The 24,460-nt window shown below is 51.1% G+C and overlaps 1 protein-coding gene across 6 annotated transcripts in view; it reads right to left on the bottom strand.

The window, feature by feature from the left end:
- Positions 1–5,527: 5,527 nt before the first annotated feature.
- SLC44A2 (solute carrier family 44 member 2) overlaps positions 5,528–24,460 on the bottom strand; it is a 33,631-nt gene continuing 14,698 nt past the window's right edge. The window contains exons 1-22 of one of the 6 annotated variants that reach the window (XM_047777054.1): positions 20,665–20,795; positions 20,160–20,208; positions 18,365–18,438; positions 18,161–18,245; positions 17,123–17,207; positions 16,812–16,922; positions 16,413–16,473; positions 16,202–16,325; positions 15,995–16,078; positions 15,788–15,900; positions 12,375–12,506; positions 12,178–12,277; positions 12,005–12,097; positions 11,747–11,831; positions 10,631–10,893; positions 10,451–10,545; positions 9,700–9,803; positions 9,521–9,594; positions 9,359–9,429; positions 9,095–9,183; positions 7,703–7,787; positions 5,528–6,830 (exon numbers count right to left, since the gene is read on the bottom strand). In XM_047777054.1, the coding sequence (XP_047633010.1) occupies positions 6,724–6,830; positions 7,703–7,787; positions 9,095–9,183; positions 9,359–9,429; positions 9,521–9,594; positions 9,700–9,803; positions 10,451–10,545; positions 10,631–10,893; positions 11,747–11,831; positions 12,005–12,097; positions 12,178–12,277; positions 12,375–12,506; positions 15,788–15,900; positions 15,995–16,078; positions 16,202–16,325; positions 16,413–16,473; positions 16,812–16,922; positions 17,123–17,207; positions 18,161–18,245; positions 18,365–18,438; positions 20,160–20,208; positions 20,665–20,701 (2,121 nt within the window). In that variant the 5' untranslated portion in view covers positions 20,702–20,795 and the 3' untranslated portion in view covers positions 5,528–6,723. The other 5 variants (XM_047777052.1, XM_047777055.1, XM_047777053.1 and 2 more) reach the window with 5 other exon arrangements.

Here is a 24,460-nt window from a genome sequence, read left to right as displayed (position 1 = left end):
TCCTCCACCCAATGACCTGAGGCAATTCCCACACCTCCACCAGTTGAGCAAGCCTGCCTTGTTCTGATAGTTTACAGTGGTCTCCCAACATCCCCCAGGTTTCCCTCTTTATCTGTGATCTCCTATTGGGACTTCTACAACCACCTATGCCTACTCCATCCCTATCACTTGTACACTCATGTTTATGGCGGAACTAGCCAAAAGTTGGAAGCAACTCAAATGTCCATCAATGGATAGATAAACAAAATATGTATTCATACAGTGGAAAATTATTCAGTGTTGAAAGGAAATTCTGACACATGCTACAACACGGATGAACCTTGAGGACATTTTATAATAAACCAGTCACAAGAGGACAAGTCAGGGAGTCCCCTTGTGGCCCAGAGGAAATGAACCCAACTAGTATCCTTGAGGATGCAGGTTTGATCCCTGGCCTCGCTTTGTGGGTCAACTATCGGGCGTTGCCATGAGCTGCAGTAGGTCTCACATGCAGCTTGGATCCAGTATTGCTGTTGCTGTGTGCTGTGGCGTAGGCTGGCAGCTGTAGCTCTGATTCAACCCCCAGCTCAAGAACTTCCATATGCCACAGGTTCAACCAACCTTAAAAAGCAAAAACAACAACAACAACAAAAAACCCTTTACTTTTCTTTCTTATTTTTTTTATAATGATTTTTATTTTTTTCATTATAGCTGGTTTACAGTGTTCTGTCAATTTTCTACTGTACAGCAAGGTGACCCGGTTACACATACATGTATACATTCTTTTTTCTCCCACTATCATGCTCCATCATAAGTGACTAGATATAGTTCCCAGTTCTATACAGCAGGATCTCATTGCTTATCCATTCTTTCTTTTTTTAATGGCCCCACCCACAGCATATAGAAGTTCCCAAGGCCAAGGATTGAAGCTGCAGCAACACCTGATTTTTTTTTTTTTTGTCTTTTGTCTTTTTAGGGCCCCACCCGAGGCATACGGAGGTTCCCAGGCTAGGGGTGGAATCAGAGCTACAGCTGCCGGCCTATACCAGGAGCCACAGCAACTCAGGATCCGAGCTGCATCTGCGACCTACACCACAGCTCACGGCAATGCCGGATCCTTAACCAATTGAGTAAGGCCAGGGATCAAACTCACAACCTCAGGGTTCCTAGTCAGCTTCGTTAACCACTGAGCCACGACAGGAACTCCAACACTGATTCTTTAACCCACTGTGCCGGGCCGGTGGTTGCACCTATGCGCCTCCTTGGCAACCCGAGCCGACTGAAGTTGGATTCTTAACCCACTGCACCACAGAACATGAGTCCACTTCCTTTTTTTCCCCCATTTTATTGTTTCTCTGCACCCTATGTCAGGGATTTGTGTGCTTTTGCACAACCACCTGTACCTGCAACTCCTTCAGAGACTTGCTCCCTGTGTAAGCAGCTTTTGGCAGGAAAGTGCTTTCTGCAGGAGACACCCTTTTATCTTGTAACTAACCTTAAACCCCAGCACCCCCATGTTCTACTCCTCTCCAGCACTAGCACATCTTTCAGATCTTTTGATTTGCCTAATCTGTTAGTTCTCTCCATAGATCAAAGAAGTAGATACAAAGAATAAGTAATTAACAGAGAAACAGATCTCTTCCCTAGCTTCCCCTTCAGTAATGTCATGAACAAACTGTGTGAACAAGATAGCATCTAGGAGTTCTCTTGTGCTCCAGAAGATTAAGGATCTAGTGTTGTCACTGCAGTGGCCTGGGTCTCTGCTATGGCTGGGGTTCGATCCCTGGTCAAGTAAGCTTCATATGCTGAGGGTGGTGTGTGGGAGGCGGGGAAGGGAGCATCTAAAGGAAGGAAGATCACTTGCAGTCTGGAGTTCCTTCCCTGATGCCTCAGTGGGTTAAGGATCCTGAATTGTCACTGCTGTGGCATGGGTGGGTTCAATCTCTGGCCCAGGAACTTCCGAATGCTCGGGGTGAGACCAAAATAAATAAATAAATAAATAAAGATTATAGTTATGCTACGAGCCGCACAGGAAGTCCAAAAATAAATAAATAAAGATTATAGGTGTTCCCATCGTGGCACAGCGGAAACAAATCCAACTAGGAACCATGAGGTTGTGGTTTTGATCCTTGGCCTCACTTACTGGGTTGAGGATCTGGTGTTCCTGTGAGCTGTGGTGTAGGCCTGGCAGCTGCAGCTCCGAATGGACCCCTAGCCTGGGAACCTCCATATGTGACGGGTGTGGCCCTGAAAAGACGAAAGACAAAAAAATTTTAAACAAATAAATAAAGATTATAAGGAGTGCACAGGCCTGCACACAGCAAGGTATGGCAACAACTCTAAGCTCCTATCTCAATGATTAACTGAGATTAATTCCCTCTTTCCCTTTAAAAATTTTCATGGCTGAGCAGAATCTTCAGAGATAGTTTTGGAGGGCATTGAGTCCACCATCTCCCCAGATTGCTGGCATTCTTTTTTATTTTTTAATTTAAAAATTTTGGGGTTTTTTTGGAGTTCCCGTTGTGGCTCAGTGGTTAACGAACCCGACTAGCATCCTTGAGAACGTGGGTTCAGTGCCTGGCCTTGCTCAGTGAATTAAGGATCTGACGTTGCCGTGAGCTGTGGTGTAGGTCGAAGATATGGCTCAGATCCCACATTGCTGTGGCTCTGGTGTAGGCTGGTGGATATAGCTCTGACTTGACCTCTAGCCTGGGAACCTCCATGTGCTGCTAGTGCAGCCCTGAAAAGAAAAAAGACAAAAAAAAATATTTTTTTTAGGGGCACACCTGCCTCATGTAGAAGTTCCCCGGCTGTGGGTTAAATCAGAGCCACAGCAACACCAGATCCAAGCCTCATCTGAAATATATGAACTAGAGCAGTAGCTTCCTCATTGGTCTCCCTGATTCTACTTTTGCTAATAATTTGCATTTTCCCCGGATCAGGCGCTGTGCTGAGCCTTTTACACTCATTCAGCTGTTCTGTGCCTGTATACATGAGCACTTGCTGTGCACCAGGCACTCTGCCCTGCCCTGGGATGAGGTACTAAAGAAGAGCCAAGGAGTTTCTGTCATGGATCAGTGGAAACAAATCTGACTAGTATCCATGAAAATGCAGGTTCAATCCCTGGCCTCACTCAGTGGCTTAAGGATCCAGTGTTGCTGTGAGCTGTGGTGTAGGTTGCAGATGTGGCTCAGATCTGGCAGTTGCTGTGGCTGTGGTGTAGGCCAGCAGCTGTAGCTCCCATTAGACCCCTAGCCTGCGAACCTCCATATGCCTCAGGTGCGGGCCTAAAAAGACAGAGAAGAGGCAGGAACTGGAGTTCCCATTGTGGCTTGGGGAGTGAAGAACCCAACATAGTGTCCTTGAGGATGCGGGCCTCCCTCAGTGGGTTAAAGATCTGGCGTTGCCTCAAGCTGAAATATAGCCTGTAGATGCAGCTAGGATCTGGCATTGCTGTGGCTGTGGTGTAAGTCACAGACTCAGCCCCAACTCAACCCCTAGCCTGGGAACCTCCTTATGCCGCAGGTGTGGCCATAAAAAGAAAAAAAAAAAAAAAGAGGCAAGATCTGACTTTCTTGGTTCGAAGGCTGACAAGTAGCCAATGAAAACACAAAGAGAAGGCCCCTGTGGCACAGCAGGTTAAGGATCAGGTGTTACTTCCTTGGATCCCTGGCCAAAAGACTTCCACATGCTGTAGGCATGGCCAGAATAATAATGATAAATAATAATTGCAGATTGTGACAAGTGCCATGAAGAAAATAAACAGAGTGATGTGGTCATCACCAAGAGTGGCCAACTTCAGACGAGTGGGAAGTCTTCCTGGAGGTGACCCTGAGCTAAAAGCAGGAGTATTTCAGGCACAAGCCCTGGGGCCAGGGTGGCTGGAAGAGCCGGCAAGGGGGTGTTAATGGGGCAGGGCCTTGTGGGCTGCCTTGAAGACTTTGGGTTTCACTGGGGGTTCTTGAGCAGAGACTGTTGTGAATTCAGGTGTTTGCAGGTGCCCTTCTGTGCCTGCTCGGGGTGGGTCAGGGAGGGAACAGTGAAGGATAGGGGTGGGGGGGTGATGAGTGATGAGAGCTGGAAGCTGAAGATACGGGGAGAAGTGGGAGGGTTTAGGACCTATTTTGGAGGCAGGGTTAACAGGAACTGAGGGTAAGGAAGGAACCAACTCAAAAGACGGGGTGTGGCGTTCCCTGGTGGATCAGGCTATGGCTCAGCTTGAAAATTGGGAACTTCTGCATGCCTTTAGATGCAGAAGGAAAAAAAAAAATGAGGTGAACAAGCAAACTCAGAGAATGGCTGTACAAGATATAGGGTGAGGACTTTGGGGTCAAGACCTGAACTTCTCAGCCCCTTGCCTACTGGGCAACCTTCAGACACTTCGCCCAACTTCCCTACCTTAACTAATGAATGGGGAGAGTATACATGCAGATAAAAAGTACTCCAGGGGTTCCCACTGTGGCACAACAGAATCCGTGGTGCCTCTGCAGCTCTGGGATGAAGGTTTCAATTCCAGCCTAGCACAGTGGGTTAAGGATCCAGTGTTGCCACAGCTACAACATAGGTTGCAATCTGATCCCTGGCCCAGGAACTCCATATGCCTCGGGGTGGCTAAAAAAAGTACTCCAAAAACTTTTAAGAAAAAATTCCAGGCAGAGCTTCTGTGCCTGCCTGCTTGTATCTCTCACAAGCATCCTAATAAACCTATTTTTGCCTATCAATCACTTTGTCTCTCGCTGAATTCCTTCTGCACAGAGACACAAAGAACCTGAACCTCAGTGAATCCAGACACAGGGAAATTCTGTGAGAAGTAGCAGCTGCAGCTGCAAGACATGAAATTCCACCCTGGAAAATAAAATGAGTGCATTGCTGAGTCCAGAGTGAACATCAGAAACTTAGACGCCTAAGCCGAATGCCCTGTATTCACACACGTATGATCATTGTGGCTTAACCATGAGCTCTCTACCTGCCTCCTGTTCTTTAGGTAGCTGCCAAAAAGGGATGTGGATAATGATCACAATTTGCTGTATCCTCAGGTTATCTTTATAAACAAATATACAAATATAAACCATCATTATGAGATTAAAAAAAAAAAATTTCCAGGGACAGGGATGTACGGGGTGAGAAAGGCGGTTAACACAGTGGGGCCATGAGACAAGTGATAGACAGCTGGCACCAGGGGGCAGTGGCGAGCCTCCAGGCAGCAGGGCGGGGCAGCTCTGCAGGTCTCAAGCCACTAGATTAGACTGTGATTGATGCCCAGGTGCCTGGCCCAGGCTGGAGACAAAGGGGGCCTGGGGCACATGTCTAGGCTGTGTGCTGAGGCAGTGGGCAGGTCAGTGCTGCCCTCTGGAGTCTAGGCATCAGGAGAAACCTCAGCTGCCTGCATGGTGGAATACGGATAGAGACAGGCCAACAGACAGAGGGCTTCCTGCTCTCCCTCCTTCCCCTGGGGAAAGTTGCCAGGGTTCAGAGGATCCCAGGGCTGTTGAAGCTGGGGTTCCTCCTACCAGCCTCCCACTCCCCCGACAAACACTCCAGGCCCAGGCTCTGTACAATAGGCACTTTATTAGTGGTTGGAATGCAGTTACATGTAGGGCTGTGAGGACAGCACAGGGAAGGGGGTGGCAGGCACAGGAGAAAGAAACCCTAGGCTGGGGTTTCTCCCTCTCTGGGATCCCGGATCCAGGGCCTTGGGAGATGGCGAAGGGGGAACCAGGACACCAGTTCCCCTGAGTTCAACAAATTTGGCAAAAGGATCCTCAAGGTGAGGTGACTGGGCAGAAGGGCCCCCCCCCATTTGCCCAGGGCATCTGGCCCTATTCCCACCCCCCTTTCATCTGAAATTGTCCCTTGGGTGGATTCGGTTCTTTTCTCTCTCACAAAGAGAGCTGTGTCAATAACTGGCAGAGAAAGGAGAGAAATTCGGCCCAACCCCACCAGCCAGCCTGCCAGGCAGCCGGTTTCCATTAAGCTATTAGCCACCTCCTCCCTCCTGCCCCACACCAGCCTGCTCCCAGGCAACCTCCCCTGACAGCTTCCCTCCCCCTTCTCCCATCAACACAGCCTGCTACTGCCTCCCCTGCCAGGAAACACCCCGACCTGGGCGCGCACACTCCCACCCCAGCCACACCCACGGAGTGGACACGAGAAAGCAGAAAAGCATTCCTTAGCAGACCCATCTCAGTCGTGAAGACGGACAGAAAAAAAGCTAACAGATCCTTTAATGCACATCCAGGTTAAAAAAATATTAACGAAGAAATGCCTGGAGTGGCCGGTGGCCAGTTGTTCAGCCCTGGAGAAGGGTCCTGGCATTCTGGCCGGAGCAGACACAAAGTGAATGGTGGTGGCCTTGCTGTGGTCACCGCTTCTGCATACACAGATGCTGTCCTGTCCTAAGGGGGACAGGCGATGGAGGACAGCCCACAGAGGCCGGGCTCTCTCGCCTGCCAGCCATCAAGAAGCCTCGCTGCGCTTCTCATCCGGGCCAGGGGAGGCTGGGAAGACTCACTGCGCAGTCTTGGGGGGCTGCCCTGTGAAAACAGACTGGCCCTTGGTATAGGGATGGGATGCCCCCAATCCTCCAGCTTCCCAGAAATGGGTGGTGACTGGATGATGCGGGGCTGGAAGAGGGTGGCAGTGATAGGACTTCAGGTCAGCCCAATGGGCTAGGGATTCTGACCCACAGCTGCCAAGCACCCACTGTGAGACTTTCAGGGAGGTGGGGGGGCAGGGGCCGGGCCTTTAGGACTCAGCCGGCTTCCTGTTGGTCTTGTTCAAAAGCCTCTTGAGGGTGGGAGACATGAAGTAAGGCCTCTCCATCGAGCCATCGTTCCTCTCCAGGTCCTCCACTGCGGAGAGAGGCCCCAGAGCAGGTGGTATGAGGGAAGCCCAAGGGCAGGGGCCTTGTGGGGGGGGGGGGAGACAGGGAGGGGACAGGGCAGGCAGGCAGGGGCCACAGAGAAGCCTTAGAGGGTTAGGAAGCAAGACACACTGGGACTGGAGGGGATGGACTGTAGTGGGATGGGAACAAGACACACACACACACACACACACACACACACACACACACACGCTCCCCACTCCCAGGCCCAAAGCCCCGCATGCACCCCCAGTCTACAGGGAGGAAACGAGGAGGCCTGCCTGGCTCCCAAGCCAGCCTCCAGCTCTACTCCTCAACTTCGGCCCGCTTCCCCTCCTCCGCACTCCCCTTCAACAGGATGTCTCTCAGCTCGGGCGACATGAAGTAGGGTCGCTCCTGAGAGCCGTCATTCCTTTCCAGGTCCTCACCTGGGCTCCCCCCAGGAACCAGCAGGCGGGAAATGGGAGAGTCAGGAAGGGTGGGGGAAAGGAGGCAGGGAAGAACAGGGAAGCCAGCAGGCATGAGGAGAGGAAGAGAAAAGAGAGAAAACAAACACAAACAGACAGATGGAGAGACCAGAGTTAGTGGCAGCCACAGATCCCCCCGCCCCCCCCAACAAAGCCAGAAACTCCAAAGCTGAGGGCCCAGGGGCAGAGCGTCCCAGCTGCAGCCTGGACCAGGGGACAACAGAATGGAGCAGCTCTGAAGCTCTGAGTGCAGGAGGGAGCCGAGGGGGTGCTGAGCCAGGGCCCCGGGGGGAGGGGGGTGCTGGGCAGGCAAATGTGAAGCCCCAGGGGAGGGAGATGGTCTGCCCAGAGTGGGGGAGGGAGTCGGGGTCCTGCCAAGTGAGGGGTCACTCACAGAAGCAGAGGAACAGCGTGTCCACACACATGCCGTAGACGCTGAAGAAGCCATGGGCAATCAGGTAGGAGCCAACGATTACCGTCTGGGCAAAGACAGATGAGCCATTTCCACTCCAGCTCTTACCTAGGGCAACCCACACCCACCACCACATCTCTCCCAGGCTGGGGTCATGCCATTTCTCTGCTGATAAGTCTCTGCTCTGAGGCCTCTGTGCAATTCGACGCACATCCAGGGCAAGACAGGTTACTACCCACACCCCTACTAGACTGTCTGACTATCACTATATTCCCAGCAATCTGGAGACTCGCAGGGCCGTGGGAGATACCTGATAAACACTGAGCGACTGAAGCGAGTGGACTTTAGAGATTAAATTAACTTGCCCAAAGTCACTCATCTTCAAACTAGCAAGGAGAGGAGGAAGATAAAGATCTAGGACACTGGGCTCCAAGGCCTGCCCTGATACTGCACGGCTCTTAGGGTGATGACATAACTCTGCCATGGCCCTTATCGCCACCTCCTCTCCACGTCACTCCCTCACACCAGCCAGAGTGATTGGCTCATTGTTCCTGGAATAGTCCTGCCTCAGCGCCTCCGTTCTTGTTCCCTCTGCCTGGATGTTGCCTGCATCTCCTTTAGACCTCAGATGTGACCCACCTCCACAGTGAAGCCCTCTGAACTCCCACACCTGCCCAAATCCTCCACCAGAAACGGTTGGTTCCCTGTAATTCTGCTCTGTGACACATACAAGTTTGCAATCATGCATCCACCCGCATCATTTTTTTTTTAAAAAAACAAAGTGATACTGGAGTTCTTGCTGGGGTGCAATGGATCAGCAGCATCTCTGCAGCGCCAGGACACAGGTTTGATCCCCAGTCTGGCACAGTGGGTTAAAGGATCCAGTGTTGCTGCAGTTGTGGCATAGGTTGCAACTGTGGCTTGGATCTGATCCCTGGCCCAGAAACTCCATATGCCATGGGGTGGCCAAAAATTAAAAAACAAACAAAAAACCCCCAAAGTGATACTTTTTTTTTTTTTGGTTGTGTCTACAGCATGCAGAAGTTCCTAGGCCAGGGATTGAACCTGAGCCACACAGCCATACCAGCGACCTGAACCACAGCAGTGACAATGCCAGGTCCTTAACCTGCTGAGCCACCAGGGAACTCCTCACCCACATCATTATTGATTAACATCCTTTACTACTAAACTGTGAGGCCTTTAAAGGGAAGCCCTCCCACTTCATGCCTAGAACACAGTTGGTACTAAATAAGTGTTTGTGGCCTGAGTTAATCATCAATTCCCCACCTCCGACTCCCATGCACATCTGTCCAAAGGAGCCCAGGCAAGTCCCAACTTCTTCTCCCCAACCTGTCTGTCACCAAAGGTTCGTACCAGTATAGGCACCCAGTAATAATTCAGGGGTGGTGCTGTGTCCTGCACGATCCTGATTCGGTGGGTGAAGAAGAAGAAAGCTAGGATCCCTGGAAAGAGAAAGGAAATCGAGATGGAGAAGGTTCTGGATAAAGAAGGGAGCACCCCCCAAAAATACCCTAAGGAAGAGAACATATCACAGGAGATATGGGGGCCCAACAGCGGTTCTCAAGTGGCCCCCAACAGGCTCCCCACAACTGGGCAGGCTGGATGAGTAGCACTCACCCACGCTACCCACAATCAGAAGTTTGCCCAACAGGAAGAGGAAGTCGGTAACTTTGTCCAGGACAGCCACTCTGCAGGGGACAGTAAAGAGGCAGGCGTGAATGCTGGCTCAGGGCCACAGGGGAGGAGAGAGGAGGCCAGAAGAATGGTGTTTTCCCTGACCTGATGATGTTTCTCATGAGCAGGAAGAAGGCGTTTCTGGCAGAGGTGCAGAAGTTGGTGCCGTAGATGGCAATCTGGAGGGAAGTGGGAGGGATGGATCAGGCCCTTCGGGTGGGGCATGAGGGCTTCTCCACCCCACAGGATCTCGTGGGTTAGTTCCTGATCCCAAGCCTACCCACCATGATGTAGGCATTCCTGTTGAGGAATTTGATGAATTTCTCCAGGCACCAGAAGCAACATTTGAGACAGGTCATGAGGAATTTTGCAAACTTGTTCTCCGCAGCTGGTAGTGGGAAGGATGCAGAGGTGAGCGGAGACCCCACTTGCCCTGGTAGAACCCCATCCCCACCCCCCCAGTTACTCTCACTTGCCACAGTCTAGGACCCTTAGAGCCCACCTTCTCAAAGAGTTGGAGAGAGGAAATTTGGTCCAGGACCCCTAGGGTCCTGTCCCACACACTAGTAGGAACCGACCTGGGCCAGGATCCTCAGCCCCGCCCCCAAAGAGGCGCATTCAGCGCAACCCCAAGACAGGAATCCATGAGGAACTGCAATGCTACTCTTGCCCCGCCTCCCAGGCAGAAGCCAATCCTTGACGCCTCCTTAGCCCCACCCCAAAGTACAACTGATCCCAGCCCAACCCTCTCTTGAGTAACCAATGGTGGCCCTGGCCTCTTGTTCCTGCCCTCTCAACAGTAAAAGACTCGGCCCAATGGGCTCTCCCAGTCACTCCTCCATCGCAGGAACCAATCACTCAAGCCTGGGAGGGGGGCCTCCTGTCCTCCCCCCACATACCCCGCCCAGGCAGAAACCAATCACTGTCCCTGTCACCTCAGCCCTTCCCCCACACAAGAACCAATCCCAATCTGCCCCTTTGTCACCACCCTCCCTTCCCCAGTAGGAGCCATCGCCAACCACCCCTGGACCATACCCTTCAGACGCTGATCCAAGTACTCCAGCATCACTCGGATGATCTGCACGATGGCCAGAAGAAGCGAGCCAAAGGCCAGAGAGCCTGTGTGATACCTTTGGGCCAAGGGGCTGGTCAGTGGCCAGGGTAGGCCTCTTCCACTCCATCTCACCCCTACCCCCTGCCCACCTGGGGCCCCACCTGAGTGCCCGTCCGAAGGCAGAGAAGAGCGGGAAGGCTGGCAGGTCATCTGGCTTCTTCAGGGCCCAGTAGTAGGAAGCGAAGGCCCCAGCTAGTGTGACCTGGCCCAGTGCCAGCACAAAGTTGGCCAGCCAGAAGAACATGAAAGCATTGAAGATCTGCAGGCCCAGCAGGGCCCGGTGGTAAGTAGACTCACCACCGTAGAAGGCGAACTGGCAGTGGGCACCAGGGCACAGGTGGAATTCACTGGAGGAGGAGAAGTTCTGTGGGAGGGACACAGAGCCTAGTCACATCATAGGGGCTAGGGGTTCAGGTTGGGCTTTGGGCATCAGCTCTGGGTCAGGCAGACAACAGGGTTGGACAGGTATCATGGGAATCAGAGTTAATCAAAGGGTTGGGGAGTTCCCATTGCGGTGCAGTGGAAACAAATTTGACTAAGAACCATGAGGTTGTGGGTTCAATCCCTGGCCTCGCTCAGTAGGTTAAGGATCCAGTGTTGCGGTGGGTTGTGGTATAGGTTGCAGACTTGGCTCGGATCTGGTGTTGTGGTTGTGGCGTAGGCTGGCGGCTACAGCTCTGATTAGACCCCTAGCCTGGAAACCTCCATATGCCGTGGATGTAGCCCTAAAAAAGACAAAAAAAAAAGTTAATCAAGGGATTGGGGGTTTAGAATAGGGGCTTGCAAAAGGGGTTCCGGAAGCAAGATTAGGGATCACTGACTCAATGGGCATCAGTGAAGTGAGACAGGTATTTGGGGAATCAATACAACAGCCAGGGGGACAGATTGCATGTGGCGGAGATCAGTATAAGGACAACAGATGGTAGGTTAGGGACTTGTGAAAGGCAAGGTAGGGGTTCTAGAAGCAAGAGCTGGCTAACACTGGGTTAAGAGAAAGGTGCTGGGAGTGGGGGACCCAGGAAATGAAGTCAAGGGAGAGAAAGGTGAGTGGTTCAACACTTGGGATGGGGGTGAGGGGAGCGGCTGCCGGGCTGGAGCTCTTCTCTTCCATGCCCCCCACATCCAGCACAGAGCATACAGCAGGTGCCAAATGTTTGTTCAGTGGTCCCCAAGTGGGGCTGCTGGGAAACAGCTACCCACCACCTCTGGACACCCACCTCAGGGTTGCAGGTTTTCCCAACAGCTTGGCAGTCAGTGTCGCTAAAGATCTTATAGACGGCTTCATTGGAAGTAGACAGGAAGCTGGAGACTCATTAAGGAAATCAAGGTCTGGAATTAGGGACCCCAGGGGCTCCTGGAGAAGAATCCATCCCCTCACCAGGTTCTGGCCTTGCTCCCTGGCTGCAGGTCACCTCCAGGCACATTTGGCACTTAGCCACTCCTGGGGTCAGAGATCCAGGTTTGATGGTGGATACATAGCAGTGCTAGCCCAGTAAGCAATGCAAAGGCACAGCAGGAGGAAAGTGACCAGTGGGTACAGCATGGAGCACATCACATATCCCACAGCCCTGAGAGAAAAAGAGAAAGACATTAAGGTCTGAGCAGCCCTGGGACCACTCCAGCCTGACCCCAGAACCCTGGCACCCACCTGCTGGCTTCTTTGATGAGTGCAATGGCGATGAGAATTCTCTTGCGTAGAAAGATGAGCAGCAAGATGATGATAACCTCAAGGATGCTCAGAATTATCACTGTGGGAGGCAGAGGGTGACCGAGTCTGCCATCTGCCGGGGCTCTCCACTCCCACCCAGGTGTCACCAGGGACAGGAGGGGGCAACTGGGACTCACTGAAGGCCATCCAGGTCTGCCGCAAATGCAGGTACACACGGAGATCTGTCTGGAAGCCAAGGTCCACCAGGGAGATGTCGGAGCCAGCCTCACCACGCAGTCGAGAGTATTCCATGTAGCAGTGAAATATTCCTGCACAGGGAACCACTGTGCTATGATGGATTGCAGCCCACCAGCTGCACCCCCAACACTGCAAAGCAGGTCCAACAATGCTCACTTAACAGAAATAAAAACCCAAGGCTGGGAGTTCCCTTGTGGTGCACCAGGTTAAAGATCCAGAGTTGTCACTGCAGTGGCTCAGGTCACTGCTGTGGCACAGGTTCCATTCCTGGCCTGGCAATTTCCACATGCTGTGGACACAACCAGAAAAACCCAAGGCAGAGAGGGGCTGCCGTCGCTTGCTGCTGCCTCAGGGGCTTTGTACTTGCTCTTCCTGCTGCCTGGTTCATTCTCTCCCCAGCTGGACCCCTCATAATCTCTAGTCTCTGTTCAGATGTCACCCTCTCATGAGACCTTCTAGAATCCCTTCCTCTGTTTAGGATCATACCCTCTCATACTCCACTTTCTTTTATTTTTTTCTTTTTTGGCCACATCTGTGGCATGTGGAAGTTCCTAGGCCAGGGATCAAACCCATGCCACAGCAGCAACCTGAGCCATGGCAGTGGCAACATCAGCTCTTTACACTGTAGAGCCACCAGGGAACTCCACACTCCAATTTTTTGTCCTCCTTCACCACCTTGACAACCTAGAGCTTTTCTGGTTGGTGTCTTGTCCATCTTGCCCAGGAATATAATTGCCACGAGAGAAAAGATTTGTCATGTTTTATTCACTGCTGTAAGCCCAGGACCTAGAAAACTGCCCAGGATACAGCAGTCACTCAGTACATGATAAATGAATGAATGAATGAATGAATGAATGAATGAATAGGTGTCAGGACACTGTGTGGCCTGAGGCTTTCCTGACCCCTTTGCCACCTTGTACCAATGAATCATGGGTGGGGAGGGAGGGCTTGGGACTAACATCCAGTGGGATAGCATTAGAGCATTTCGGCATTCTCCTTAGCTCTCTGTAGAGGAAAATAGTAAAGCAAAGATAAAGTACAAAAAAACTAGGAGTTCCCTGGTGGCCTAGTGGTTAAGGATTGTGCATTGTCACCACTGCGGCATGGGTTAGATCTCTGGCTTGGGAACTTCTGGATGCCCTAGGTGCCACCAAAAAAAAAAAAAAAAAAAAAAAGAGCTAGTCTGAGTTCCTGTCGTGGTGCAGTGGAAATGAATTTGACTAGGAACCATGAGGTTTCAGGTTCGATCCCTGGCCTTGCTCAGTGGGTTAAGGATCTGGTGTTGCCATGAGCTGTGGTGTAGGTCAAAGACTTGGCTTGGATCCCACGTTGCTGTGGCTCTGGCATAGGCTGGAAGCTACAGCTCCGATTAGACCTCTAGCCTGGGAATCTCCATATGCCTCGGGTACCACCCTAAAAAACAAACAAACAAAAAGCTAGTTGGAGCTCCCGTTGTGGCGCAGCGGAAATGAATCCGACTAGGAACCATAAGGTTGCAGGTTTGATCCCTGGCCTCGCTCAGTGGGTTAAGGATCTGGCGTTGCTGTGGCTGTGACGTAGGCCAGTGGCTACAGTTCCAATTCGACCCCTAGCTTGGGAACCTCCATATGCCTAAAAAGCGAAAAAAAAAAAAAAAAAGAAAGAAAAAGTCACTTTAACTGCCAGGACCCAGAAACCACTGTTACCATGACTATTTTAACATCTGTGTCCCCAGATTGGGTTGCAGATGCATCATCTTTCCTCCTGGAAAGTTGAAAAGAATAAACAGAATATGAAGTACCGCCTCTGGGTTCCACGGGCCTCAGATCTATAGGGCCCTCCTGCATCTCATCTGCACACTTTTTCTCATTAAACCTTCTAACTAGTAAATATTAATTATCCCCATTTTATAGAGGAGGAAATTGAGGCATGGGAGGTTGAGTCGCTTGCCCAAGGTCACAAAGCAAAGGCTTGGCAGAGGCAGCATGTGGACCCTGGGCTTTCTGGTACCAGAGAGCCTGTGTCCTTCATCACTGTGCTAAATGGTCTACTTGAGAATGCCTTTGTGTCAATGAAATGCAGATCCAGCCCTGTTTCAATTTTTTTTCTTTGTCTGTGCCCACAGTGCATGGAAGGTCCACACCACAGCAGTAACCAGAACCACATCAGTGACAATGTCGGATCCTTAACCCCCTGAGCCATGGAAGATTATGATTTAACCCCTCCCACACAGATGAGCCCTGAGATTGTTTCCAAGCATCTGCTTTCATAAGCAATGCTGAAATGAACATCTTCGCAAATATGCCAATTAAAAGATGGAGGATGTCTGGGAATTCCCTGGTGGCTCAGTGGGATAAGGATCTGGCATTTGTCACTACTGTACTATGACCAGTTCCATTCCTGGCTTGGGAACTTCCCCATGTCACAGGTGCTAAAAAAAAAAAAAAAGATGGAAGTTGTCTGATGGTTCAGATTTTTTATTTTATTTTTTTTTCATCTGTTCCCATGACATACAGAAATTCCTGAGCCAGGGATTGAATCCATGCCACAGCAGTGACAAGCTAGGTCCTTAACCCACTGTGCCACCAGGGAACTCCCAAGAGGAGATCTTTTTTTTTTTTCCTTTTTTTAGGGCTGCACTTGCGGCATATGGAGTTTCTCAGACTAGGGGTCCAATTGGAGCTACAGCTGCTGGCCTACACCACAGCCACAGCAATGCAGGATCCGAGCTGCATCTGCAACACTCACCACAGCTCACAACAACATCAGATCCTTAAGCCATAGAGCGAGGCCAGGGACTGAACCTGCAACCTCATGGTTCCTAGTCAGATTCATTTCCACTGCACCACAACAGGAACTCCCGAAGATCATTTTTTTTTCCTTTTTACAGCTTCAGGCCTAGAGTGTTGCTGCTCACATAGCAACACTCTATCTGAGCCACAACTGTGACCTATAACAGTAGCCTATGGCAACTGAGATCCTTAACCCACTGAGCGAGCCCAGGGATCAAACCCACATTCTCATGGATACTAGTTGGATTCTGTTTTTTCTTTCCTTTTTTCTTTTTTCACTGCTGCACCTGTGGCATGAGTATCACAGCAGTGTCAGATTCAAGCCTTGTCTTCGACCTCCACCACAGCTCATGGCAACACCGGATCCATTAACCCACTGAGCGAGGCCAGGGATTGAACCTGCATCCTCATGGACACTAGTCAGATTCTTAACCCACTGAGCCACAGCAGGAACTCCCCGCCCATCCATTCTAAATGTAATAGTTCGCACAGAAGAGTCTTGATGGGGCACCAACAGCTCAAAGGGCATGAGCATTTTGCAGGCTGTGGGGAGAGGAGGATGCAGGGAGGAAGAGACGCACCGTAGCCCAGGACCAGAATCACCATGACGATCATCACCCAGACCATAATGCCAGCCAAGAAGCGGAGCAGGATGATGAACAGGAGGCTCAGGACCATGGCGATGACCAGGCCTCTGGGGGATTAAAATGGGGGCATGAGCAGACCCAATATCCTTGCCAGTCTCAGCCAGGGCAGCCCGGGGAGGGGTACCATCTTTCTCAACTTACATGATAATCCAGTACCAGGAGACTGTGTAATCTTCGAATATCCGCATGGCCAGATGCCGGGCCTCCAGGATTCCGTTGGCTTTTCTGGGAGGAGGCAGACAGGGCTTAGGTCAGATTTCCCCCTCCCTAATTGGACCAGCCCCAGGGGATGCCCGGTCCCACCCAGGAAAATGTGATGCCAGCGTGGTGGTGGGTTATGGTCCTCACTTGGCGCCTTCCACCAGGTCAGTGATGTTTTTCCGAAAGCCATGGCCATCTTCGTAGCTGGTTTCATTGCCCACCATGAGGACCCCTTTGTGGGCATGGATGGCTGGGAAACATCGTTGGACCACTGCAGGAAACAGGGGATGGGACCAGTCAGGCTGAGCCCCTGAAACCTCCCCAAGCCTTTCCTGAGCTCATGGGACCTCAGACTCACAGGGTTTGCTGGGGATGAGGACGGCCGGGCAGTCACCATCACGAAGCACCTCAGTCACAGCCTGTCAAGGGACAGGGAGGGGTTAATCCTGCCAGTCAGCACTCTGCCTGCCCCTGTTGGGCTATCCACTTACCTTATTTTATTTATTTATTTATTTTTAAAGGGCCGCACCAGTGGCATACAGAAGGTCCCAGACTAGGGTTTGAATCGGAGCTCCAGCTGCCAGCCTACACCACAGCCACAGCTACACAGATCTGAGCCTCGTCTGTGACCCACACCACAGCTCACAGCAATGCTAGATCCTTAACCCACTGAGCGAAACCAGGGGTCAAACCCACATCCTCATGGATACTAGTGGGATTCATTACCACTGAGTGACAATGGGAACTCCCCGCTTACCTTGTTCTGCTTGAAGCCAGGCACACAGAACTGCTTGTAGTACTCAAATTCCTGGGTTCCATGAGCTTTCAGGTAGGTGAGGTAACGGTTGGGGCATTTCTCCACGCAGATCTTGGCGGGGGTGGTGGTGACAGGAGGCAGTGGTTGGCTGGGTCCAGAACAGACACCTGATCCCCTTTCAGGACAGAGGTCCCACCCCCATCCCCTTATTCACCAGGGAGAGAGAAAGGGCTGGGAAAGAAGCTGCCACTAAAGGGGAAAAGGACTTGATGAGGAAGGGACAGAAAAGAGGCAGAGTGGGGACAAGTTACCTGTGGGGTGGGACACTGGAATTCCAGCAGGACCAGGGGGCTGGCACACTTCACAATGTTGAAATAAAACAAGTAGGATTTGTTCCTGGGGTTGGAGAAGGGAGATGGAAACTGTCAAGTCTTCTCTACCAGCCTATTTAGAATGTGTTAAAACGATAATAATAATAACAGCAAACCTGACCCCCTTGCTGTACAGTAGGAAAAAAAATAATAATAATAACAGCAGCAGCAACAACAACAACAATAATAACAGCAGCAGCAACTCCATGCCATGTGCTATTCTGAGCACTGGATATGTATTGGCTTGTCTAACCATCATAACAGCCCTATGAAGACAGGACTGGCATGATCCCCATTTCAGAGATGAGGAAAATGAGGCCCAGAGAGGTTGAGACACTCTCTTGCCATAGGCACAGCCAGGGACTGGAGCAGCCTAGACTGAACTTGATCTTTTACCTCACCTTCATCACCACCTGACATCAGATCTGAGACTGTCTCCTCTCTGTCTCTCCCCTGATATATGGGCCACCAGAGGACAAGACTTTGAATGTATCATTTAGTGCTGTGTCCCCAAGGCCTGGAACAGAGGCTGGGGATAATAGGAGTTGTTGTTTATTTTGTTTGTTTGTTTTTTTAAGGGCTACAGGTGTGGCATAGAGAGGGTCCCAAGCTAGGGGTCTAATTGGAGTTAACTGCCAGCCTACAGCACAGCCACAGAAATGAAGGATCTGAGCTACGTCTGGGCCCTATACCACAGCTCACGGCAACGCTGGATCCTTAACCCACTGGGCGAAGCCAGGGATCGAACCTGCGCCTTCATGATTACTAGTCAGATCCTTTACCACTGAGCCACAACAGGAACTCCATTAGTTGGGTTCTTAACCCACTGAACCACAATAGCAACTCTAATGGGAGTTTTATAAGTATTTGTTGACTAGTGGGTGGATGGAGGTGAGAAGCCTAGAACCTTCTCCCCAGTGTTGATGAAGCTCTCCCACTCCTCCCCAGCCCCAGCAGGCTCTAAGAAACCAGACTCACGCATTTTTCGTGCCCTTCTGCCCGCAGAACTCGCCTCGGCTATCAGTGGGGTAGATCACCTTTCGAGGGTCTCCATGGGTCCAAGCTGCAGGGGGATCCAGGGAGGCTGAGGAGCTGCCACCCCTTAGCACCAGCCCCCTTGTGCCCCAGCTGTGGCTTGCCCTCTCACCCTGGGACCCTAATCCCATCCCTTCCTCTGCTCACCTATGATGCCCACAGCTACGTAGCCCACGATGGCCAGGAGGAGGAACACACAGCAAATGACATCTGTGCAGCCCCTAGGGATTGAAAGACCAGTGTGGGAATATTGGTGTGCTGGGTATCATGGATACCTTCCAAACATACCCACATCCACGTGTTATTTGTTTTCTCTCTTCTTCTTCTTCTTTTTTTTTTGGGGGGGGGGCTCTTTAGGGCCTCACCCACAGCATATGGAGGTTCCCAGGCTAGGGGGTGAATCAGAGCTGTAGTCACTGGCCTATGCCACAGCTCACAGCAATGCTGGATCCTTAACTCACTGAACAAGGCCAGGGATTGAACCTGCGTCTTCATGGATACCAGTCAGATTCGTTTCCACTGAGCCACAACAGGAACTCACCTTGGCATATAGAGTTCCTGGGCCAGGGATCAGATCTGAGTCGCAGTTATGACCTATGCCACAGCTGCAGCAACACCAGATCTTTTAACCTGCTGTTCCGGGCCAGGGATCGAACCTGCATCCCAGTGCTCCAGAAACACCGCTGATTCTGTTGTGCTCCGGCAGGAACTCCCTATACGTTATTTGAACACATGTTCCCAAGTGGTGCTAATGCTGTGCCAAAGGGCACATGCATTTTAAATATCAGTACCTTTCACTTCTACACTATTTACAAAGCCAAGATACGGAAGCAACCTAAGTGCCCATCCACAGAAGAATGGATAAAAATGTGGTGTATATTGGTACAACGGAATATTACTCAGCCATAAAAAAGAATGCAGTTTTGCCACTTGCAGCAACATGGAACGGACTTGGAGGATACTATGCTAAGTGAAATAAAAACAAATAACATATGCTTTCACTTACATGTGGAATCTAAAAAGCAAAACAGATGAACCAACAAAACAAAACAGAAATGACTCATAGATGGAGAGAACAAACTGGCAGTTGCCAGAGGGGAGGTAGGTGGGGAATGGACCTGAAAATAATATATTGTATATTAATATAATTTGATTTAAAAAACAAAATATAAATTTTAATGCCTAATGCTACACTGTCCTCAAAGCAGGTTGAAGCAATGTTCAGTTCAGGTTTCTTTCTTTTCTTTTCTTTTGTCATTTTCTGGCCGCTCTTGCAGCATATGGAGGTTCCCAGGCTAGGGGTCAAGTCAGAGCTGTAGCTGCTGGTCTACACCACAGCAACAGCAACACAGGATCCAAAGCTGCATACCTGCGTCCTCATGGATGTTAGTCAGATATATTTCCACCAAGCCACGACGGGAACGCCTCAGCTTTCTTTTGATTGAGTGCCTATTTCCCTACATCCGTACCAGCATTACATATTTATTTATTTAATTTATTTTTGGCCAAACCCCTGGCATATGGAAGTTCTGGGGCCAGGACCCATTGCACCACAGTGGGAACTCCTCAATCTTTTTAAGCTCTGCCAATCTGCGATGGGGAAATTCTATTTGGTTACTGTTTTAAATTACATCCCTTTATTTTCCAGTGAGTTTGAGCATTTCACCGTAACTCTATTGTCTATAGTGTTTCTCGTTCTATAAATGACCTGCTCCAGCCCTTTGCCTGAATTCATTTGTAAAGACTCTTTGTATATTAAGGAAATTTTTAAAAATCGTTCTTTTATCAGTCTTTTATCTTTAAGTTCTTTTATCATCAAGCTGCAAATATTTATCACCGGTTTGTTGGAGAACAGAGGTGGGGGGTGTGTATGTGTAAAGAAAGAGGGGTGGAGGCAGTGTTAGTAGAGACCCCTCCCCTTCCAGGAACCCAGAGCTCTTACCTGTGGTAAATGGGTCCTTTGAAGGTGGGGTCATACTTCTGTGGTGTTCCTGAAAATCAGCAAGATTGAGCTGGGTGGTCCAAGATGGGGCCGGGAGACTACCCTTCCCCAGGTGCCCCTAAAGGCGTCTTTGGCCCAGGGGGATATAAGATTCAGAGATCCTGAAGATGTTCTCTGAAGAGCCCACCATCATCTGGTGGCCACTCACTGGGAGCGGACTGGAAAAGAGGCCACCAGCAAGCTGGGTAGAGGGAAGGGTCCGAGGTGAGACCTGGAGATGGTTTCCACAGGAGTCCTGGGGAGGAGGCTGTGAGGGCGGGCCCTTCGCAAGAGGGAGTTCGAAGAGAACTCCGGGAGAGCACTGGGGTGAGGGGTGCTGGCAGGTAATGATGGAGGTGGGGCGTATAGGTCGAGATCTGCAATTCTGCTACCCCCCCGATCCCGGGTCCTCCCGCTGCCCCCTCCAACTTGCCAGGCCCAGGTGCAGTACCGGGGCGCTGCCTACCGTGCTTCCCGTAGTAATGCTGTCGCTCGCCCCCCATCCCTACCGGCGGCGCCCAGCCCGGACGGCCGCCCGCTTGCTCCCGATCCCCCTCTGCCCCCGGGTCCGGACGTGCGGGCGTCCGGAGGGAGGGACCGAGGGGCTGACTGGCGACGGCTCCTCCCAGCCAAGAGCCGGGCGGGGCGACCCAAACCGGTCAGACCGGCCCCAGCTGAGCGGCGGCCTCAGGACGGACAGGACTGCGGATCGGAGGGAGGGAGCGGAGTGCCCGGCGGGGCGGCAGCTGCTCCCGCCACTCACCCGCCGCCCGAATTAGCCCTCCCCGCCCCCACTCAGGGGACACCGTGGCTTCACCCCAGGGCTGGGCTCGCCACCAGCCTCCCGCCCCAGCCCCACTCCAGGCGACACTGCCTAGAACACTTCTCCATCCTGGAAGGCGCCTAATAATGGTCCCATTCTCCAGGTATGGAAACTGAGGCACAGGAAAGTAAAGCTCTAGCAAGGCACTGCCAAAATGGTAGATGGCTGACCCCTAAGAGCCAATTATATACAAAGCTGTATGACTGGGGCACTTTGTTGTGAAACAGAAATTAAAGAAACACTGTAAATCAACTATACTTTAATAAAAAATTGGAAAAAAAAAATAACCCAGCCAATTATAGAGCATTGGGGCTGAAAACTCTCCAACCTGTATTTTTTTTTTTTCAACTAAATGCCAGGAGTTCTCTGGTAACCAAGTGGTTAAGGGACCCCTGTTTTCACTGCGGTGGCACAGGTTCCACCCCGGCCCAAAACTTCTGCATGCCCTGCGCATGGCCAAAAATTAAAAAAAAAAAAGCGAAAAGTAAATGCCAACAGTTAAATATTGGGATAGCCCCATAAAAAAATCCACATTGCTGGTCACTGGAAAACTGCTGCCAAATTAGGACTAAAAGCCCCATGCTCACTTCCCAGCCTGGCATTGCCCCAAGCCTGTCCTTTTGTGACCCCCCTCCTCCAAGGCTATACACCTCAGCTCGCTCACCATCCTTGCATACGCTCAAAAGTTGATAGTCTTGAAGCCGCTGGTTTTTTGTTTTTGTTTTTTGTCTTTTTAGGGACACACCCTTGGCATAGGAGGTTCCAAGGCTAGGGGTCTAATCGGAGCTGTAGCGGCAAGCCCACCACACAGCCACAGCACCATGGGATCTTAGCCTCATCTGCAACCTACACCACAGCTCACGACATCTCAGGATCCTTAACCCACTGAGCAAGGCCAGGGCTCAAACCTGTGTCCTCATGGTTATGAGTCAAATTTGTTTCCATTGAGCTACGACGGGAACTCACTTGTTTTTTGGTTTTTTTGGTTGCACCCTTGGCATGAGGAAGTTTCTGGGCCATAAATGGAAACTGTACCACAGCAGTGACTGGAGCCACTGTGGTGGCAATGCCAGGTACTTAACCCACTGTGCCACAAGGGAACTCCTGAAGCCACTGTTTCAAAGATCAGTATTTAAGGAGCACCTACTGTGTACAGTAGCAAATGGGAGACCCAGTCTTGTGGGTCTGTTCTCGGGTACCTGACTTCCTACTGAAAGGCCCTGAATTCAAATGCTCCTGCCCCATCCAAACCAGAAGATACTCAAGGCCAGTGCCTTGCCTTCCCTTATGGGGCTAAAGTATAAAACTAAAACAAGTCAAAGACCAGGCATGGGATACCAGGAGGTATAGAGTTGCATGGATGTATTGTCAATGTAGGAGTATTCAACGGGGTATACAGTAGGTATGAGGGTACTACCAGCATGGGACAAATAGTCTACATGAAGGTATACAATTAGGGATGTTTATTTTATTTTTCTTGCTTTTTAGGGCTACACCCTTGACATATAGAGGTTCCCAAGCTAGGGGTCCAATCGGAGCTACAGCTGCCAGCCTACACCACAGCCATAGCAACTGCCAGATCTGAGCCACATCTGCAACCTACACCGCAGCTCACCTCAACTCCAGATCCTTAACCCACTGAGCGAGGCCAGGGATCCAACCTCAACCTCATGGTTCCTAGTCAGATTCATTTCCGCTGTGCCACGACAGGATCTCCTCCCAACTAGGGATGTTTAATCAGTGTGGGGTATAAAGTAGGGGTAGTGGTATACAGCTGGTGGGAGGTATACAGTCAGTGTGGAGTTGTACAGCTTGTGTGGAGGTACACAATTGGCCTAGGGTCCTAGGGTGCCCAGTTGGCTGGTCATACTCCCTTACAACAATCATCCACCCCTACAATGGCTGTATACTCCCTTTTTAAAAATTTACTTAATTTTTTAAAAATTAAAGTATGGCTGATTTACAATGTTGTGCCAATAGTGTATACTCCCCTGAGCATGTGCCAGTTCTTCTTTTTTTTTTTTTTTCTTTTTAGGGCTGAACTTGTGGCATATGGAAGTTCCCAGGCTAGGGGTGGAATTGGAGCTATAGTCACAGCCACAGCAATGCCAGATCTGAGCCACATCTGCGAACTACACTGCAGCTTTTGGCAATGCCAGCTGCTTAACCCACTGAACGAGGCCAGGGATCAAACCAGCACCCTCATGGATACTAGTTGGGTTCTTAACCTACTGAGCCACAGTGGGAACTCCTGCTAATTCAAACTGCATCTCCCAAAAACCCTTGGAGCCAGTTGTAGTTTACAGTACAATCAACTGTACTGGCATTTGTTGACTGGCAAAAGTTGACGTGGCATTTATCACTCGGTGTGGGGGTGTCTTCGGCAGAAATAAGTATCCATTGTGGAGCACAGAGCCAGTGTGGGGTCGTATACAGTTGGTGCTCAATAGTTGCATCTGCTGCCTCAGCGTCAGGCACCCCCTGCTGGGACTCTGTTCACCCACTCAGCTTGTCCCTAGAGAAATGTCACCTCCCCCACAGTGGCTTTTAGCTGTGGAGGCCCCACCTGCCCCCTGGTCCACAGGCTTTAGCAAACAGGCGAGGCCCAAGGCTCCAAGCCATGTCCTTGGTTGACCAGGCCTCCCAAAGTTAGCCTTGCGGTTCCAGAGTTCCCTGCCAGCCCAAAAGCCGGTTGGTCCCACCCTGTACAAGCCACAGCCTCTCCTCTTCCCAGATACATTAGGTCCCTTGGGGACACTTCTGCAGACTCGGGCCTTCAACCACCAGCTCCACCCTGAAGAGGTTAAAATAGGGTCCCTGGGGAGGGTCTTGCCCCTGAGCTGCACACCCCTGTGACACTTTTGCCCCCTTGGCACCTCACATGGGGTTCTCATGGGCGCCTCCCACTCAGCATGGCCACAAGCTTCCCTGACTCAGAAATGGAAGCTCTGGAGTTCCTGTTGTGGCTCAGCGGGTAACAAACCTGACTAGCATCCATGAGGACATGGGTTCGATGCCTGGCCTCGCTCAGTGGGCCAAAGGATCTGGCGTTGCTGTGGCTGTGATGTAGGCTGGCAGCTGCAGTTCCGATTTGGCCCCTAGCCTGGGAACCTCCATATGCCACAGGTGCAGCCCTAAAAAGCAAAAAAAAAAAAAAAAAAAAAAAAAGGCAGTCATGTCCTCCTGAGTGATCAGGCAGGAAAGCTGGGATACCTCTCTTTTCACTTCACATCAGCTTTGCCTTCAGAATCTATCGAGAATCCAACTGCTTCTCACCCCCTCCTCCAACCCCACCCTTGTCACAGAGCTGTCATCTCCTGTCTGGACAGTGCTTCTACCTTAGTCTCTCAGCTCCCACCCTTGTCCCCGACAGTCTGTTCCCCCTGCAGGGGCCAGAGGAGCCTGTGGACACCAGTCAGGGCACGTCCCTCCTCTGCCC

The sequence above is a fragment of the Phacochoerus africanus genome, chromosome 4 (genome assembly GCF_016906955.1).
Source record: "Phacochoerus africanus isolate WHEZ1 chromosome 4, ROS_Pafr_v1, whole genome shotgun sequence".
NCBI classification, from domain to species: domain Eukaryota; kingdom Metazoa; phylum Chordata; class Mammalia; order Artiodactyla; family Suidae; genus Phacochoerus; species Phacochoerus africanus.
The sequence above is the reverse complement of the archived record's forward strand: the minus strand, read 5'-3'. Positions and strand labels throughout refer to the sequence as shown.